Source organism: Hippocampus bargibanti, linkage group LG01 (genome assembly GCF_051943395.1).
Source record: "Hippocampus bargibanti isolate YZ-2025 linkage group LG01, ASM5194339v1, whole genome shotgun sequence".
Lineage (NCBI taxonomy): Eukaryota > Metazoa > Chordata > Actinopteri > Syngnathiformes > Syngnathidae > Hippocampus > Hippocampus bargibanti.
The window spans coordinates 9,107,585-9,128,671 of NC_142734.1; the positions used below are offsets into that span (position 1 = coordinate 9,107,585).

General features: G+C 43.0%; 2 protein-coding genes across 2 annotated transcripts; one reads left to right on the forward strand and one right to left on the reverse strand.

Annotated features, from left to right (window-relative positions):
- Window positions 1-375: 375 nt before the first annotated feature.
- On the forward strand, window positions 376-5,224 carry tnnc1a (troponin C type 1a (slow)). The gene is made up of 6 exons (XM_088994675.1): window positions 376-562; window positions 1,984-2,014; window positions 2,144-2,290; window positions 3,236-3,350; window positions 3,675-3,811; window positions 4,430-5,224. The coding sequence occupies exons 1-6, from the start codon at window positions 539-541 to the stop codon at window positions 4,459-4,461; spliced, it is 486 nt and encodes a 161-aa protein (XP_088850801.1). The 5' UTR covers window positions 376-538; the 3' UTR covers window positions 4,462-5,224.
- Window positions 5,225-13,272: 8,048 nt separating this feature from the next.
- Window positions 13,273-18,633, reverse strand: LOC148903000 (dual specificity protein phosphatase 7-like). Its single transcript, XM_088994683.1, has 3 exons — window positions 17,904-18,633; window positions 16,871-17,299; window positions 13,273-15,655 (listed from the first exon to the last, which is right to left on the reverse strand). The coding sequence occupies exons 1-3, from the start codon at window positions 18,271-18,273 to the stop codon at window positions 15,345-15,347; spliced, it is 1,110 nt and encodes a 369-aa protein (XP_088850809.1). The 5' UTR covers window positions 18,274-18,633; the 3' UTR covers window positions 13,273-15,344.
- Window positions 18,634-21,087: the final 2,454 nt, after the last annotated feature.

The following is a 21,087-nucleotide window of genomic DNA, read 5'->3' on the forward strand; positions in this document are numbered from 1 at the left end:
GGACATGAAAAATGAGTATATAAAAGTCTATACTTCAAATGAAAGTCCCTTCGGGGTGCACACCTGCCTCTGACCATGTTGCTACTTTTTCTAGTCCGGCTTCAGATCTTTGTGGTCTGCTTTGCCTCGCTTCTCGGCTTCTTCCCCCTCACCGCTCTCCAGAGCTGGCCGTGTCTCTCGTTCACTCCTACAGGAATGTTGAGTGTCTCTTTAGCCCCCTCCCAAAAGATTAAGCCCCTCCACACTCCCTTCTCCTCTCGTCATTCCATTCCCTAGTATGCCCCCCTAAGAGTTGCTGCATTTTTATCTGAGCCCAGTGATTGTGACGGATTGGCCGCATGACACACAGACACAGACACACATTTGTGGACGCGCAGCGAGGGGAGGTTGCTGAAGCTGGGGAGGGACCAGACAACGGTAGGCTCGGGCTATAAAACCTTGCCACGATGAGGCCAGCGTCCTGCCCTGAGCTGGACAGTACCCACTTCCTTTGTGGCTGTAGGACAACGCCAAGACAGGCAGCAGACCGGCCTCCAACATGAACGACATCTACAAGGCAGCGGTATGTCCCGCACACAATCGATCACCCGCATTAACAACTTCTGGCCAACATTTGCACCATGGTTGCAACTCCTAAAAATTACTAATCTGCTCATGGTTTGCCCATCTAAGATGCTTTTTGCTCCCATTTGACTTGAATGGGGCTTCCTGCCAACTTCATTCATGACTCCAAATCGATCACTCCAATTTCATGTGCTAATTTGGGCTGGTTGCTTGTGATGCTGTGGTGTCGGAGAGGGGCTTGAGGTTTAGATAGGCCAATCACATCAAGACCCACCCCTACGAGATCATGGCCGAATTCCAGCATTATCTGTGAGCCTCCGAGCTGCAAGGGAGTCCGTCTGCTTCTGCGTGGACCGACAGCTGTCTGCTTCTTAGATTAGATTGGATTAGTGTTTGTGTCGCAGTGGATACATTTACATTTCACAGCAGCAATGTTATGAACGCAAGGCGAAAAGAAAGGAAGAAGTAGAAACACAAAATAAGGGAGGTGCTGTCAAGGCAGCCACTTTCGCGGCGGCATCTTCACGTCAAAAGAACAAAAAAAATTAAAAATAGCAAAATAACAACATAATATTTGTTCTATAAGCAGTTCTAAATGAAAGAGAGGATCAAAGCCTCATTTTCACCAGTAGATCAGAGACGTATGGTGAAATGTGCTCGTCTGCTACAAGCTAAATGTTGAAAGCAAACACGATGCTGTTGCATCCATTGACGAAAGACATTGTCTCACATCTCCTGTCCCACGTAAATCCGCTTCAATTCCAAGCCGCGACAGTTGCACATATGCATCGGCGCTCTGCGCTGACGTTCCTTTCTTCTATCGCGGGCTCCTCAAGCCATGCATCCATCCAGCCACAGACTTTTTCCACTGAACAATGCGGGGCTGTGAATATGCTGCCCATTACAGGGACAAAAAAGCACAATTGCCCTCGAGCTGTCCAGCGATGACAGTCAAATGGCACCGACATTCCTCCCAATCAAAATTCTTACAAATGAGTGTGTAGTGTGGATTGATTCTTTTACGTCTATCATCCCTTGAAGGAGGGCTGCATTTAAGTATGGTGGACAGAGTAAACTCTTACATAAGCAGCTGTCTCCTTCTCTCATTCGTGGGAGCTTTTCCTGGATTATCGTTCCATTGTTGTTCCAGAGCCACAAGCTATGCTAATTTAAAACACGGTGTATTCTGTCCTTTATCTGCAGTTCTTGATCCTCTTGCCTATTTTTAACCTCACATCTTACTGGCTCTCACTTGGCATGTAAAGTCTGTATTGAGTCAGGGATGGCCCGGGGTTTCCAACTAAAAATATCACCTTTGTTTGGGACAAAAGTGATGAAAGGGGAGAATTCACAAGGTGCACAAATGAAAACAAATCAGATACTGTGGGCAAAATACACACTCTTGTGTACTCTTTACAGGTTGAGCAGCTGACAGACGAGCAGAAAAACGGCAAGTGACTTGCATAAACCTTATATTTCATTTCAGAACTACTCAAGCAAAACGTTTTGTGTCTATGTGATTGAAATGAGACCATTTCTTTCAATGGTTGCTTATGCCGACGTCGGGCTGTTCTTACAGAGTTCAAGGCTGCGTTTGACATTTTTGTCCAAGATGCAGAAGATGGCTGCATTAGCACCAAGGAGCTGGGGAAGGTGATGAGGATGCTGGGCCAGAACCCTACGCCGGAAGAGCTGCAGGAGATGATTGATGAGGTGGATGAAGATGGTAAATCACACAGTGGCTGTTTTCATAGGAAAAGGAAACGGTGTGGCACCTATTTCTTGGGTCTTCCAGGAAATTTGTGGCACAGAGAAATTGAATACAACTTCTAAGGAGTCTGGATAGTTGTGACGTGTTACAACATGAAATTCCAGCACTCTCTTATTCTCTGATGGACTTAAAATTTTAAAATGGACTTTTAATTTTAAAAATTAAATCCCAAAATACAATTGCATGAAACTGGTGTCCAGTCTAAACCTTTTTTTCACAATTACCGTACTTTCCGGTGTATAATATAACACCTAAAAGCCTAGATTTTTTTCAAAAGATAACCCTGTGCCTTATACGCAGGTGTGCCTTATATATGAAGTCATATTGAGCCACAACAGGTCTCGCAACTATTATCGGCAGCCACCGACTCCATTTCACTGAAGAAGTATCCCCAGCCTCTACTGTAGTGCCTTATCATGTGGTGTGCCTTATATTTGGAAAACTTTTATATATTTCTAGATTATATTTGGAAAGCTGTTTTCATTCACTGAAGGTGGGCCTTATAGTCTGGTGTGCCTTATATATGGAAAAAGTTTGAAAATACACCATTCATTGTGGGTGTGCCTTATACTGTGGTGCGCCTTATATACGAGAAAATACGGTACGTAAATGTAATAACTTTTTCATTCCACACCGGAGGCTATTTTTTTTATTGAGTGTTGAAATGTTAAAAACTCTTTAATGAAGCAACGTGAATGGTTGAGCACTCATGCCCGTTTTGAGATCTGGAAAGTGACATGGATCCCTCTCAATGGCAGCTACATAGAAAAAAATGACATAAAACCAAACTATATCACATTGTAACTCAGCAGCAGTATTTTTACTCATCCCAACAATGAAACGCGATCAAGTCCAAGATGAACATGAAGCAACTCTTTAGTTTAATGTGTCTCTGCGCAGGGAGCGGCACGGTGGACTTTGACGAGTTCCTGGTCATGATGGTGAGATGCATGAAGGACGACAGCAAAGGGAAATCCGAGGAGGAACTGGCAGAATTGTTTCGCATGTTTGACAAGTGCGTTTTTTCCCATTTCTAAAGATGACTGGAACAAATCTTTTTATTCAAATGAGATGGAACGAACACAGCCAGATTGGTAATCAAGTTTCTATGCTACGTGCGCTGACAAAAGCACCACTGAGCCCAGCAGTTACTTCTTTATGTTTCTTGGCATCCAACAACATTTAAGCAGCCTCATGGTGTGAGCCAGACAGTTCTTCTTCCAATGCACCTACTGAAGCCCCACAAACAATTTGATGCAAGATGGGATCAATTAGCAGTCACACCGGCACATGCAGTACCAGGCCATTCATGTGTTTTTTTCTCCATGTGATTGTGCAGAAACGCAGATGGCTACATCGACTTGGACGAGTTGAAAATGATGCTGGAATCAACGGGAGAAGCCATTACTGAGGACGACATTGAGGAACTGATGAAAGACGGGGACAAGAACAACGACGGCAAAATTGACTATGACGGTGAGTCGTCGGAAGTCACTAAAAGTCTGCAGCGCTTTCTTTTGTCACTTGTGTGAAGCTCACAAGTGACAAAAGAAAGTGTCAACTGTACTTCTTTAAAGGTGCCGGATGTTTCGCTTCTCATCCGAAGAGCTTCATCAGCTAACTAAAGTGGTGCTGGTAACCGTGGCCCTATATCCCTAATGGACAGAGGTGGCCACCTCTCCTCTGACAGGTCCCTGCTCTAAAATTGGGGGAGCAGTGAACCACTCCCAGAAGACAATCTGATTACCTCTATTGTTCTATCCCTGGCTCTGGTTTCACCTCATTAGCCAATCTGATTGCCTCTATTGTTCTACCCTGGCTCTGGTTTCACCTCTGCTAATTAGGGATGTAGGGCCGGGGTTACCAGCACAATTTTACTTCACTGACGAAGCTCTTCGGATAAGGAGCGAAACAAGAAGTACAAATGACGGCCGAAGAAACCTCAATGGACAACTCCTGTGCGACTGAGAGCCTACATAGACTTCTTGGGATTAATTTACTGCATGGATCACATTTTTTGCAGCATTGGTACAAAACTAAGAGATTAATTATTCTTATTTGGTGTGTGTTTGTTGCTATTTTTTCATTTTGCAGAATTTTTGGAGTTCATGAAAGGAGTGGAGTGATTCATCACAGCAGAAGATTATTTTTGTATTCCGCTGTCACATCTGGAAAACTGGAAGCTGACTTGGGATGCAGCTTTGGAATGACAAGATTTTCTGCATCTGACTCTTGCTTTTTTCTTTTTTTCCAATCACCTCCACACACATCATTGTAAATACAATTTGTAACTTTATTTTGTGCCCACATATGGTGAATTTGTGTAAATGACATATTTCGTTTGAAATCTTTTTTTCTTATGTTGAAAGTTCCGTTTACAGGTATTTTCACCTTGATTGCGCTTGATGTTGTATTGCTGTGTGCACAAAGCAGAATGCTTCTCTGAGTCGACAGGGTGACTTAAAGAGCAGGTTGAGCATATTTTGTGATGCATATGGCAACCATTTTTGTATGGTTGAAACGCCCTCAGGACTCATTTCCCCTTTATAGCTTTGGAAAGCAAGCATTTGACAGTGTGCTTGGTGCGGTCAAGAAATAAATAAGAAGCATTTGTCAGAACACTTTGATTCATCCTACATGGTAATTTTATTTCTACCTCCTCATGAGTAATTCTAATCATGGTCTCACATCCATAGCCACTTGTTTCAAAGTCTGCCGCATGTCTGTGGCACGCATGCGATTCACATGGTCGCTGTGCTTCTCTTGTCTATTGAGACAGGAGCTATTTATGTCTAATCATGTTGGTGCCCATGTTAGGGGATCTGGAGTGACTGTCTTAGTGTTGACAATGCCATGCCTTTTGTCCTTATAAAGAACTAGAAAAAGTGCCGCAGACCTCTGTGTGCTGTCCCCGCGGAAGGATTGGACGACAACTGCTAATCAGTGTAGGTCTGGCAACCAACGCAAGAACATCTTGGGCCAAATACCGTTTAAACGGATTGATTCTGAAAAAGCATGCCTTTTGAAATGAAGCTCTTGTGCTTCTTTTAAGAAGCTAATTCAACCTATATTAATAATAAATAACACTACATTTTATTTCTAAGGTCCTTTCAAAACTCTCAGTATATGAAGAGTACTAGCCAAGTGTTCAAGCCTGCTTGTGACTGTGAGGAGCACAAGCAGTAGGAAATAAATTCCTGGGCAAACAAACAAACATCAATACGATGTGAATGTTGATGGCATTTTACACAAAATGACTGGATAAGTCAGTTTCTACAATCGCAGTTACAGCGTGCCCACCACTTGATGTCAGCAGTTAGCCGGGCCAACGAGCCAACAATTTGTACTGCCGTAAAATACCAAAGTACGTACTGTATTGGTTGACTGATCATGTAATCCTTCACCATCTTTAATATTTACAGATCGAAAATGACTTGCTCCAGGTTCCAATAAATCCAATTGTTTGTTTGTTTACGTCAGAGACCATGTAGCAAAGGCTAACTGTTGAACCACAGAGCATATTTGGGGCTTATTTCCACCTAGCGCCCCAATTTAAAAGACATATGGAAAGGTTAAAGTAAAATTAGATTAGGCATGACAAAACAAAGCCACTTGAATTGTAAACATGTGACACCACCCTTGTTTCTTCAGTTTGTTGTTAATTTTAAACACTGAGTACAATACAATAAAATGTACATTTGTGTGAATCAATAGATCAACGACAATAAATTCACTCCATAAATTACATTGCATTTAAGTTCGGATGGACGCATTTTCTAATGGTTTTACTTATAACTACCAAAATAAATGCACAGGTTCGTAGACAATAATCAAAAGCATACTGTTAGTTAGCTTTTCAAAATTAGGACACAAAACCAAGCCCAGCCTCAGCCAAGTGCAACATATCCACATTTTCTTCCACAGTTCTCTTATGACCGCTGCGTTGTTGGTGCTAACACCTACTATGTATTTGTTGACTTTTTTTTTACTTTTCTTTCATCAGAGGTCTTCAGCCCCCAAAATATAGACAAAACAATTCAATTCCCCACATGGATTCTATCTCACTGAAATGTAGTGCATTGTTAAAATATGGGTTAATCAATGCTGACAGGTTTTATCTGTGTACCTTTGGAGATGGCTCAAAAATCAGTGACAGACTGGCAATAGCGGGATGGGGGTCGCATAGTCGTGAGTGAGTAGATGGGTGTATTTCTTGATGTCAATGTTCTGACCAGTGACAATGTTTGGCCCTCTCAGTCCATCCCCTTGGCTCCCCCGAGGGTCCTGTCAACACCATTCAGTCCCGCTGGCCCTGGTCCTGTGTCGCACAGCTGCACCGTGGACAGGCTGGTGAATAAACAAGGCGACATCGATTGGCTGCGCTTCCTCTCGTCACAAAGTACATTTGTAAAGTCGCTAAGCTGGTGTGTGTGGTGTGGAAGAGGTCGAGTGGGTGCTCTCCCAGCCATCAATGGGAGGCCCGGCAGCAGTAGAATTTTGTGTGAATGAATGTAGGGTGTGGCGCAACAAGCCGCAGGATCTTACGCAAGCTCAGCCTGATGACTCATGCTGGATGTTATTATCACACATTGCAGTTTAAGAAGGCACCTTTGCCACTGTGGATTCCAGTGACACACAAGGTAGCATTAGACCACCGTCGATGAGATGTGAAAGGATTTGCATAAATAACAGCAATATAGGGTACACCATTAGCGTATTTCATTCAGTGCGACACATCAGTGAGTAAGGTTGAGTCTCACGAAAACACAATACACGCCACCTCTATATTAATTTTCTCTATCTAGAAGTGATGATTCATTCACATTCACGTGCGTCATGAAATTGGGCTACCATCCTGGCACTGAGCTGTGCCAACAATGTGATGATTTTACAACCTATTCCCAGCACTGTATGATTCATAACGTAATAAAAGGAGTCACAAAATCCTCTGTAGATTGTGGAGTAGGGGGGATACTTTGCGGATGAGGGAGTTAACCTCTCATTTTGTGCCATTCCAACAGGACGGACCCAAGTGGCGGTTTCTGACCGCATCGCCTCTCAAATCACATTGTGTCAAAAGGTGTCGTGATGGTGACTCACATTAAATAAACAAGTGTTTCCTCTTTTGTTAGCTTGTAAAAAGTGTCTTTTGTTGTGTTGTTAATCACTTTAAACCAACTATTCAAACCTAAAATGACTACCCACTAATTACCAAAAGTTGGACAAGTGCCACCTTGGGTTGAGAAAGTGGCTGGCTATTTGAGTTGTCATAAATACACAGCGAGGAAGTGGAAGATGACACAAAAAGAGAGCGGAAGGCCTGCGAATCCAGCTCGAAAAAAACAGAATATTGTATGGTAACACTCCAACCCACTTGTGGCGTCTAGAACACTGAAGTACTGTCTTGGCACATAATGGCCCACACAACAGCGAGCCCCAGGGACACAGAATTTGCAAATTCCACAATAACTAGTCATTGATTCAAATGAATGATGATGATTGTTTAGCTGGATTGTACCACAGGAGTCTTTATCTATTTTTACCACTTTTCAAAAGGAAATCTGCAAGAAATATGGGCTAGCAAACTTACTATTCTGACAATTTGTGCACATAGGCAGGGCAAGCCACTTTTATTTTTATAGCACGGTTCATTCACAATATGCTTCACACAAGCAAAAGCACAACTGTTAACAACATTCAGAAGCAAATGAGACAAAACCAAAGCACCTTTTAAAAAAATTATTACAAGAATATAATTTGAAAAAATTAGAATCATACAAACAAAGAACTGAAAATATTTTAAAGTAAAGAAAGAAATGGGGGTTTCTAAAATAAAGTATGATTATTTTAATTGTGTTCAAAGTCATTCATTAAAAAAGATAAGTGAAAATAATGCTACATTTTTTTTATATTCGTCTGCTGTATGTCATATTGTCTTTGTGTTGTCATATTATTTGTTATTTAGTTTTTTTTTTGTTCTTTTTACTCCAAGACGGCGCCGCAACAGTGGCTGCCTTTCCCGCAGCTCATGTATTTTGTTCATTCCTTTCATCACTTTGCTGCTGTGAAATGGACATTTCTCCACTGCAAGACAAATAAAGGCAAATCCAATCCAGTCCAATAACTAGGTCAAATGTCATCTAAAACTATGTTTTCAATTTAGATTTTTTTTACTACTACTACTTCATAAAACGGAATTTTGGTCAGCACTAAATTAAGTGTCCTGAGTACCCTTTTGGGCTCATGCATCAATCCGTACAGCAAGCAGCATGTGGCCTTCTGTGAAGTATACCAACAAAGCAGACGTTCGAGTAGTTCCCAGATGTGCCCTTTCCACCGCTGCCCAGCTAAAAACGCATGACAGAACGATGGCCTTTGTGTCATGTAACGTCGAGTGAGCCATGTCAGAAAAAACCAGCGTCCCCTTTCAATCGCTTGGCCACAGACTCAAGTGCAAACATGCGCATTTGTTCCCGTACACTTGTGAGCTCAGTCTACTGTAACGTGGCGGATGGTGGAATTGGCCCAGACTCCAGACTTCTGCTAGTAACAGATGGGCGGATCGCTCCACCACCAGGATTCCATGTGGCTCTGCTTCACATACGACCTATATTCTCTGGACCAACGTGTCGCTTAGTTGGCACTGCAGAGGGCATATTGTACACTACCCTCCAAGGATACATCACTACAGGGCAATGAGGTTCATTGGTGTTTTGATACGGATATAATTTTCACAAAAAATATCAAACAATATTGCACGACCTGACGAATGTCTTCACATTTCATTTTATAGCACAGTGACAAAATCGAACACAGTGGTGCCTTGTACAGCATTTATTGTGTTCTTTCGGGTTGTGGCAAGGGGAATCTGACTATGAATCTGTTGAATCCATGGCACTTATATGCAAAAATGAAGTTTGAAAATGGCTTCCATCTCTTATAAAAAGAGATTAAGACACGCACATTCCAATACAAGTATAGATGACTTAGTGAGAGCAAGGCTATTCCTGGCACTGAATGTAGCCATTAAAAATATTCAAGGAACTCCCGTTTGGGCTTGTCAGCTGCCATCATGGTTTGGAGCGAGCATGGAAGCTATCCTGGTTATCCAACCGGGCCATGAAGCTCAACCTATAAAAGTGGCGTCTTTCAAAAAAGATGACAAAAGATGCATGGTGTCATCGCTCCCCAGAGGAATGATGTCATCTATGTTGTGGTTTGGATTTATTTCACCCTGCCTTAACCGTTGAGGGACAAGGAAAAGAGCAAACAGAGAATTTCTGCTATTCAAAGTGTGGCTAATCTTTCCCTACAACATTACGTTTAACTTTCTCTAAAAGAAAAAACAAACACAGCATCTATTCCCAAAGTTAAATAAACAATTGTCTATGATAAATGTTGTGAAATTAAGAAAGAGGCAGCTGTGAGCATCATACTGTCAGCCATACAGTATGATAAGCATGGTCTTATGACGACAGCAGATGTGATTGTAAACCAGCAGCAACTGGCTTCGATAACACATAAACAAATTGCAAATGGTCCTTGACATCCAGCTCACAGCTCAAATCTCAGCGGCCTCGTGCACATCTGCTTTCACAACAATGAATGGAGAGCTTGCACATCTGGCATTGAAAAAAAGCATACTGTATTTAGTCAGTTCATCCATCTTCGTATTACATTTCAAAGTGGAGCCCATCCCATCCAATACTAATTTTGATTAGTAAATATCATATTTAATAGTTCTCGCAATGTCCAGATGACCAATGAATAATCAAAATTTTGGAGAAGCTACATGGACCGAAATCACGCTTTATTTTATTAAGAGACGGCCTTCAGAGATTTGGCTTTGTTAGCTCTATAAATTAACTGACAATTCGGCAGCTCACTTAAAACAAATAGAAACAAATAATTGAGTACTGTATTTTCCGGCATGGAAGGCACACCCAAAAGCCTTGATTTTCTTCAAAAGATGACACTGCGCCTAAGACGCAGGTGCGCCACAGCTCTCGCAACTACTGCCAGCAGCCATCGACTCCATTTCCTCCTGTAGAAGTAGTGTGTTACCCTGCGTCTACTGTAGCACCATATAATGTGGTCTGCCTTATATTTGGAAAACGTTTATATTTCTATATTATATTTGGATAACTTTTTTCAGTAATTGAAGGTGAGCCTTATAGCAGTGTCTGAAACTCATGACAAAAAGTTAGCGGACACAAGGGCAGACAACTCTAAAAAGTTAAAGTTGCCTTCCCCATTTTTCACAACTTGAAACACAATAAAACGACTAATCGTAAAAAAATAAACATTGTTGCAAAGTATAAAGATTTTTTTTAATTAAGGAAGAACCTACCACAAATGCTCCCTTGCTTAATTTATGGTAAATATCCCTTGCTGAAGATTTTGCTCCAGTTATCGTTTGTGGTCAGGGTGCACAATGCAATGTTTGCGTTGTCTGCTAAAAGCCACGTGGACAAATTGCCAAACGAACGTTCTTTTGGCAATTTGCATACTCGACACGGCAGCCAATCAGAAGCCTGTTTCGTGCTTCGGACTATACCGTGACTGTAATGTGTACTTGAAAGTTTTGAAAGGCGCTTAGAAAGAGGAGTCGACGTCGCTTGTAGCTTTTGCTTCATTGAATAAAACAAACTTTGATTTGAAAAAAAATCTTTTTTTTTTTTTTTTTTTTGAAGAAGTTGTCAGCCACCCGGGCCCAGAGACGTTTTGAATGTTTGTACGCCCGACGTAAAATACGCCCAGGGCCTGTGAGCAGGCGTTATTTCAAACACTGCTTATAGTCCGGCGCACCTTATATATGGAAAAAGTTTGAAAATACACCATTCATTGTGGGTGCGCCTTATACTCCGGTGCACCTTATACACTGGAAAATATGGTACATGTCATTTCAGTCTGTCAGAATTTGGCTTCCAGTTAGTTGAAGAATATATTATATTATCATGCTACATACAACTTGTCTATAAATGACAGAGTGGTTTAAATCTGGTCAAAATTAAAGATGTGTTTCATGGAATATAATAAACCCAGTAGGGCTCGGAGGTCAGCAGACGCGGGTCAATCAGTGGAGCCCAGAGTTTAAAGCAAACACGGTCCATCAGCATTCAGCTGCTCTGCTACAAGCAAATGGAATAAGATGCCAAGACAACTCAAGTACATCAATTTTCCATTGCTTTTCTTCGAGGGCTTCTCAGTTCAACGTAAGGGACTGTGGCACACCTCAAATGAAGAAATGAGGAAATAACTAAAGCTTGAATGAACGTGGCTGTATCTTGTGGAAGATCCCATGGAACAGATTTTCTGTTTCATAGAAAGGAAGGCACAGGAGCCCTACCTGTCTTGCCACCTGTCTTTTTTCAGGCCTCATCAGAGATTTGGCCTGCAGATATGTGACATGCCTGATTCAGTCTTGTGAGAAAAGCTCATCACTCAATAGCTTTCAATATTTGCACTGTTGACGCGTTGCCAGGCATGCCCTTTCATGTGCCGCAAATGTTGAAGGGGGGTGCGAAAGCGCACTCTTATTTTCTCAAGCATATCAGTCCTGAGGATGCAACTAATACAGCATCAGTGCATTGTCTAAGTCATTAAATCCTAAAGGACAGATGTTGGACAATTAACTGCCTCATCCAACATAGAACAACCTTGGTTCTTGTCATGGAAATGAATTTGTTGTACAGTAGACGATTATGTTTCTCTTGAGTATATACGATGACCGAGTATATTACACAGAGAAGAGAAAACGCTCTGCCAATAAAGCATCTCGGATACAGAAATAGAATATTAAGACGAGGAAAAAGCAAACACAACTGACAATCATTTGTCACATGAAGTGACGTCCAATAAACAATTTCATCTCAATGGCTTGACTAGATGGCACAAGGGAGAAAACGGCATTAACTCATTCAATGCCAGATTTGCGCAAAAATGTGTCCACTCCATTTTCACTCAAATTACAGGATTTAGGACTACATAAACATTCACCGGGTTAGATGGAGGACACTGATTCGCTGTAGCGACCCCTGAAGGGAAAAGCTGAAAGGAAAAGAAGGACTACATAAACATTCATTGCTGTGTAAGAAAGCATAGACTCTCTTCTTTAATCAGAAAAAAAATGTTCAATCCTAAATCATATGGGTCTGGAGTAATGTGAGGTGCAAAAGGCAAATCGTGCCCCCTCGTGGGAGGGAAAAACTTTACCAGTTGTCTGACCAGCGCTTTAACGGAACCCCCCCCGCAACAAAAACTAAAATTCGAACAAATTCGGGAATAGCGCTCCAGATCATATTTTCAATAGTGAATGAGTTAAGGACATTGTGTCAAGAACATTCACGGTTGCAGAAAGAAGTGGGATCCAGAGTGCCGTTGTGCAAATATCACCAAAATGCAAAATTAAAATGGGTTATCTCATCTCATCTCATTTTCCGTCCCGCTTATTCCTCATTAGGGTCGCGGGGGTTGCTGGAGCCTATCTCAGCTGTCTTCGGGCACGAGGCGGGGGACACCCTGAATTGGTTGCCAGCCAATCGCAGGGCACACAAAGACATACAACAGTCACTCTCACACTCACACCTAGGGACAATTTGGAGTGGTCAATCTGCCTGCCATGCATGTTTTTGGAGTGTGGGAGGAAACCAGAGGACCCGGAGAAAACCCACGCGGGTCCGGGGAGAACATGCAAACTCCACACAGGGAGGCCGGACCGGGACGCGAACCGGCGACCTCTGCACTGTGAAGCCGGTGTGCTAACCACTCGACTCGGCCGCTTAAAATGGGTTATAAGGAAGCTAATGTATACTACTAGCACCTTCAAAATTAATTTCAGAATAATTTCGATCTTAAATGTCGTCATTCATTGTCTGATATGTACACACAGATTGTCATGTAAGAAACCCAACACAAAAAAAGAACACACGAGCATGTTCAAGTAAAAATATACAATATATTTGTTATATAAACTCATCCAGAATGTTTGGGACATTTAGTTCAACAGACACTATACATAAAGGTCAGAATCAAGTCACTGTTTGATCCTTCATTATTTTTGAGAAAAGGGTTCCCAGTTACAATTTACTCTATGTACATCTTGACAAACGTAGCAACCAAAACAGCCCTTTGATGTACTTGACATGATAGAGATGCCTAGAAAAGTCCCTGAAAAGAGCTCTTGGTGAGGTAAAAACACATATCAGTCATTCTTATTAGCTCGGAGGCCCGGAGGTTAAAGTGGCCGCTAATTATGCGCCACCACGTTTCCCTTCAGCGACATTGTGCCACAGAGGGATCCGCTACAGACACAATACGGTCAAGGATACAAAAGAAGGCCCATAGTTGTTCGTTATTTGTTGAGATTAAGTAATCTTGTAACGCTTTTGGTCCAGTTCTGTGAACTTAATTTCATGATAAACAAGATCGGTGGTACAAAGTGTAACACGGTCATTCAAATTCAGTCATCTATGAGCAACAGAGTGAAGAGTAGTGTTGCATGCTTCCAAAGGTACAGAGTGACCCAAAAAGATGCGTAGCCATATTTTATTCAATTAAAATAAACAAAATCCATTTTTTAACAAATGTCTTTTCTGTTGCAGGATGTGAAAGATGAACCTATGGATGATCGTTTGCAGCTATGGTTGCCCCAAAGATGTCTTGGACAAATGATCAGAGGATATTCTCCCTGGAGACCTATTTTGTGACAAAAATCATACCAGTTTACAGATTCAGTTTCCAAAGTGTTTCCATTGTCGCAACTTTCCATCAAAATAAACGATTGTTAGTTGGATTAAGAAGTTCAGAGAGCATGGGATTGTATTATTATACAGTCCCATTGCCTTATTCAGGCAGGAAAAAGAGTGCAAGGACAGAAGAAAACATTGCTGCAGCGAGGGACTCTATAGGACGCAGCCTTAGGAAATCAGTGCGGAGACGCAGCCAAGAATTCGGAATGACAAGGGAGTCACTGTGTCGTGTTCTTACCTCTGATCTGCACCTATACCCATACAAGATCCAAACAAAGCAAAAACTAACTAATGCTGAAAAGGAAAAGCGAGTAACAATGTGTGAATGGTTCTGTAATGTGCTTGAAAATGATGAAAACTTTCTTGAGAATGTTTGGTTCTCAGATGAAGCCCATTTTTTGCTTTCCGGGCACGTCAATAGCAAAAACAATGTTTTTTGGGGCTCAGAGGTTCCAGACAAAGTGCTTCAGAAGCAGCTTCATTGCGTTAAATGTACTGCCTGGGTGGCTGTGATGGAAAGTTGCGACAATGGAAATCCTTTCGAAACTGAATCTGTCCGCTCAGTCTGGTATGATTTTGTCTCAAAATAGGTCTCCAGGAAGAATATATTCTGCTGATTCGTCCAAGACATTTTTGGGCCAACTATAGTTGCAAACGATCATCCATAGGTTCCCTTTTATGTCCTGAATCAGTAAAGACATTTGTTGAAAAATGATCTTTTTATCGAACAAAATATGGATATGCCTCTTTTTCGGTCACCCTGTTCTTGTGGAGTATGCAGCCACTTACAGTTACTTTCCTGTTGTTAAAAAGTGTGAGTGAGAACATTCAGACTTCAAACATTACCCTCCGTTGCGCTTTGTTTCAAATGCACAATGGATGAGCTAACAGACAGAAATTCAAGGTCCTCCATTGCAAATCATTCTGATTGACAAAGACTATTAAGACCATTGAATTAGCAGCCATCATTAATTCAAAGAAAGCCGGTTTAAAAAAAAGTACATTAACAAATAATAGAAAAACAAGTAACAGTCAAAAAGCAATCTCAACAGATATATTTGGACACGTTCCTGCAATAATGGCGGTACATGACCATGTATTAAAGTCACGTACTGAGAAAGATATTTCACCTTGTGTTATGTAATAAGGCATCCGACAGCGTCCGACTCAAATATGGCTTGTCCTCTGCCAAAGTTGCAGAGATGTCAGGAATCTGACAAGCTAAAAACCACCACCACCATCTTAGACGTTCAAGACGTTCAGGTGGAGTCCAGTGTGTCCAGCTGAAAGACGTTGTGATTGGTCGGCGTGGTGAAGAATAGCTGCTCTTCGCCGGTGGAGCGGTTGTCGCATGGACTGTGCAGCCCCAACGTCCTCTCAAAGTCCAACAGCTGGCCCATAAAGTTAAAGTTGGGGGAAATGTTGGACTTCTTTCTTTTGACAAAGTCGTAAGCGTCGTTGAGCGACAGGTTGAGTCTTTGCATCAAGTAAGCCACTGTGACGGTAACGGAGCGGCTGATGCCAGCCAGACAGTGGACCAGAATGCCACACTGCTTGGACCGAGCTTCGTCTGCGAGAGGAAAACAAAACCGGCGTCAGCAAATTTCACACAATCTTGAGACGCTTGCTAAATATTTTCATTCATCAGCGTGACTAAAGAAGACATAAACAATAAGATAGCTGGCCCAATGATGCCATTATTAAGATTCTACGCAGGACGGCAAGGGTTAGAGACTGATTCTGGGAATTCGTTTGCGATTCAAAAAAAAAAAAAAAAAAAAAAAAAAAAAAGAGAAGACACGCACCAAATATCCGGCAGAATCTAGACGAGCATGTGATCCTGAAATCAGAGGCAGCAGAGTGCAAGTGCCACTTCCTTCCTGGTTCTAGCACTCAATCTCTTTTGAAACTGACAAACAAGTTCTGCTTTTGATTAGAGTAATATATAAAAAAACACCATCTACAACCAATTATCATCAATAAAGAAGGAAGACCAAGATGGCGCCCGAGTAAGTAACAGTCATATTATTATTATTTTTGTTCTTTTGACTTCAAGATGGCCCCGTCAGAGTGGCTGCATTTACCGTTGCTCCTGTATTTTGTTTTTCTACTTCCTTTCATAACGTTGATGCTGTGAAATGTAAATTTCTCTACTACAAGATTAATAAAGGCCAATCCAATCCAATAATGTTGACCGCTATTGGCTGGCCACCAGTTTAAGGTGTGTATCTCCTGACTGGTCAAAATCTAAAAAAATAATATAATTCTGTATTGCTGGCACTGTGACAAAATCTTCTATGTCACAATTTATTAAACTTTATATTCCCACACTACAAAGGTGTGGGTCTTACATTTTTGAACCAATAATTGTCCACCCTGAGTACTGAAAATGGCTCTTTGACAACACCATGTAAATGCCATACAATTTTTTTGTGGTATGCCGAAAAGTGAGCATTTTGGAGATACAACAGTTAAGCACGCCGTCAGCGCTATGAAATTATTTCATGTCCATGTGAGATGCATACTGCATAAAACATTATCTCCCCGAAGTTTTCTTCAATATGACGTCCAACCCAAGTATACCCAGGATTGCAATCAGGGGAAAATATCAAAACAATTAACTGTGCAAAGGATAAACAACTGTCTGGGAATTTCCCAGCTGATTAGGAATGAGATCACTGAGGTTGATCCAGTTAACGCACATGTAACACCGCAAAAGCTCATGTCACCGTGAAAATAAACAAAATGTAATTAAGATTTTGCTGGAAGGAGTGAAGACACTCACCTATAAATGATATGGCCTCCGGGAAGAACTGGGACAGATTTTGACTCCAGTGGTCTGAAATAGGGATCTGTTTATACCTGAAACGTCCCTCATGCTCAAACATGTTTGGGAGATTGGGTGTGACGTTCAGGATGTACTTGATGTTATATTGGCCCAGCACATCAAGATTGGTTGAGTCTTTGGCACAGCCCAGGTAAAGGTAAGGCAGGATCTGAACCGGGAAGGCTGGCTGATTGCTGGGTAGGGGGCTCTCCTCTGATTCTGTGGCGCTGCTGGGTTCTCGGTCAGATTCCCCATCTGAACAGTCTGAGCTGATTCGCAAATTTCCAAAACCCAGAAAGGAAAGGGGAGGAGAGGAGCTAGGACACGAGCTGTCGAGGAGTGTCTCACAGTGTTCTGGGTTCTGGGTGTAGAATTTTACAAAGCCACCTGGAGGAGAGCCAAAACGATACAAATGAGAAAAAAAAAAAAAAAAAAAAAAAAAAAAAAAAAAAAAAAACGGTTTCCTGGTTTAGATAATCAACAACATGATGTAATTTCAGTGAAGAGTGCCGCGGCATTTCAGTGAAGTGGAATGGTACACAAGTAGATCCGGTTCGACGAACACACCATTCATGAAACGCACGCCTGCTGCAGCAAGCAAAACACAACGTAGCCATTTTGGAATTTTAATTGAGAATTTCAAGAGCACATTAAGACTTTCAAACCTAGAAAATAAGCACAAGCGAAACTATTTTGTGGTCACCGACAGAACCACACACGGTATACGGTGTTAATAAAAACAGGAAGCGCCTTTTAAAAAGTGTAAACGTGCAGCTAAACTTTCGACGTCTCGTCATGCACAAGAATCAAAACAAATGTGCCTTGGCGTTAATGACGCAAAACTATCTCGACGACAAACTTGACGTGAGTGACATAAAACTTGTTTGCATTTTCTAATACACACGACATAACTCAACACGGCACGGTACAGGATAGTATTCACAACTTCAGTTAACGACACGTTATCCAACTAACTTATTTCGATACATACCCTCCAGGTAGTGAGCTTTACAGCCGTCTTCGCGGAGTTTTTGGAGAAGCAACCCCAAAACGGACGACGCGGGGCCGCTGTCCGACCAATTGACGGTGCTCTCGTCGTACAGAACCACTGTGTCCGTTTGACATCGCCGCGTGAAACTCTCTTTGTCCTCGTGGTTGAGAATGATGGTTCGAATGGGGATGTTGCCCTTCTTGAACCTGCGCAGCATCAGGCCCGGGATGGCCACACTGATAGCGCCCTCAATGTGAGACGACTCGTACAGCTCGTGTGGTCGGCAGTCGAGCAGGAGGATAGAAGAGGCGCCCGAGTCCAACTCCGCTTGCAGCCATTCCACGCTCTTGCTCGCCGTCACATCAGACATATCGCGCTTGGTGTCGAGCGGCGGCTTTCCTTTTACATGCTCAAAGTTCCCTGCAACGACTCACGGCATTTTACCCGCAAACAGTGAGCCCCGTGGCAGCGATGGGAGTTCGGGTTGGTGCATGAGCTAAGCGGAAAGCTTTCCCCTTTTTTTCCGCTTCGCCCTTCCATCAAACGGGGAGAGTGAAACCTCATCCACAAATGCACCGGCGGCGAGGCCTGTCCGGCTTCACGCACGTTATTTCCGATTAATTATTTCAAAACAAAAAAAGTGTTGGTCAACTTCACCCTGCGCCGTACTACAATTGGGTTTTTCTCATTCCGATGCATGACAGCGAGTCGAGCCACTACGGGGGAGGGGTTTGCGCCGGATGACTCCAAAGTCAGAGCAGGAGGAAGTTAGGTCACAAGCGATCATGTCAAGCTTGACTCCAAATTACCCGAAGTTAGAGGGGATTGTTGAAGACTTTTTGGTCATGAGTTGAATTTTAAACAAAAGTTCAGAATTCTAACTTTTATGTCATAGTATGTACATTTAAATACAGTGGCTCTCGGCCTTCAGTCATGCTACGTCTGAATCAATCCAGACTGAAAAAAAGTGTAGCGTGATTTACTACAACTCCACTAGAGGGTACAATTATCCAGGAAATAAATGACTGACTTTTGTCCGTTTTTTTATAATAATTTTTCTTGAAAAGTCTGTCTTGAAAACCGCTTTAACCATAAATCTGCTCCCAAATCTATTTCTTCTCCTCCCTCAGCCATTGTGCATTGACAAAACTGCTATTAAATCCGCACAATATATTTTCTTATGCAGCTCACGACTGATACAGTGTGCTAGCTCTGGGCAGTATGCTCTCGTCACTACTGGCTTGTGATCAGAGCAGTTTTCGCAAGCTATGAAAAACTCTGACGTTGACCTGCCTGTCTGTCACAACTGCGCAGGTGAGGAACCAACTGAGGAGGATGAAGGTGAGGAAGGCAGCAGGTCCGGATGACATCAGTTCCCGACTCCTCAAGACCTGCTCCGACCAGCTGTGTGACATTGTCCAGCACTTGTTCAACCTGAGCCTGAAGCTGGGCAGAGTTCCACAGCTGTGGAAAACGTCATGCCTGGTCCCAGTGCCCAAGATTGCCAACCCCAAAGAGCTCAACAGCTACAGACCGGTGGCGCTGACGTCTCACCTGATGAAGACGCTGGAGAGACTCGTCCTCGCCCACCTGCGACCGCTGGCAAGCTCATCGCTGGACCCGCTGCAGTTTGCCTACCAGCCCAGCATCGGTGTGGAGGATGCCATCATCTACCTCCTCCATACGGCGTTGCTGCACCTGGAGAATGCTGGGAGCACGGTGAGGATCACATTCTTCGATTTCTCCAGTGCCTTCAACACCATCCAGCCCAGTCTACTGGGGGACAAGCTGCAGCATGCCGGAGTCGACCATCACCTCACATCCTGGATTACAGACTACCTCACAAACAGGCCACAGTACGTGAGGGTAAAGAACTGTGAGTCGGACAGGCTTCTCTGCAGCACCGGAGCGCCGCAGGGAACAGTCCTGGCTCCATTCCTCTTCACCCTCTACACCTCGGACTTCAACTACAACACCCCAACCTGCCACCTTCAGAAGTTCTCTGACGACTCAGCTATTGTCGGCCTCATTACAGAGGGAGACGATAGGGAGTACAGGGGACTGACAAAGGACTTTGTGGACTGGTGCCAGCAGAATCACCTCCAGATCAACACTGGCAAAACCAAGGAGCTGGTGGTGGATTTCTGCAGGAAACAATCGTCACCTGCACCATTGAACATCCAGGGTTCGGACATTGAGAGGGTGACCTCCTACAAGTACCTGGGTGTTACTCTCAACAATAAACTGGACTGGACAACAAACACGGATGCCCTAATCAAAAAGGGACAGAGTCGCCTCTTCCTCCTCAGGAAACTGAGGTCTTTTGGAGTTCAGGGGTCACTCCTAAAGACTTTCTATGACTCTGTGGTGGCATCAGCCATCCACTATGGCATTGTCTGCTGGTCAGGCAGCATCACCACCCGGGACAGAAAAAGACTGGAGCGCTTTGTCAAGCGGGCCAGTTCTGTCGTGGGCTGCTCGCTGGACTCTCTTGAGGAGGTGGGCAACAGACGGACGCTAGCTAAACTAAAAGCTATGACGGACAGCCCCTCCCACCCCCTCCTGCCCATCCTGACAGCTCTGGGTAGCTCCTTTAGCCAGAGACTATTACACCCGCGCTGCAAGAAGGAGAGGTACCGCCGCTCGTTCCTACCGACTGCTGTCAGGCTTCACAATTCCCAATGATCACATGTGGAAAAAAAAAAAAAAAACTGGACACTTGTAAATATGGGTTGTTGCAATATATCTAAATGCATCTCTTGATTCTGCACTATGTACAGTCTTGTTTATAGAACGGTTTTTGCACATCTACATTTGCACAGTATACAGTTGACATTTTTATTTTGTTATGCTTAGAATATCTTGTTTTCTATCCTTTCACTCCCACCCCAACCCCATCCCTCTTCAATTGCTGCTGTGGACTGCAAATTTCCCCATTGCGGGACGAATAAAGGTATTCTGATTCTGATTCTGATTCTGAACACTTTCAAGAAGGCGTTGGTATCCCTTTTGGGTTGCCAACTCGAAATCTGATTGGTTAGAGCAACAGTTTGGTCGACACTTTTGGTGCCACAGAGCCCACAGAATTGATTGTGAAGGCGTCCAGGTAGATTTCTGAACCTGGCTACAAATGATGGCTGAAATGTGATTGGTTGATGGCTTAAATACGAAAACATACATCTGG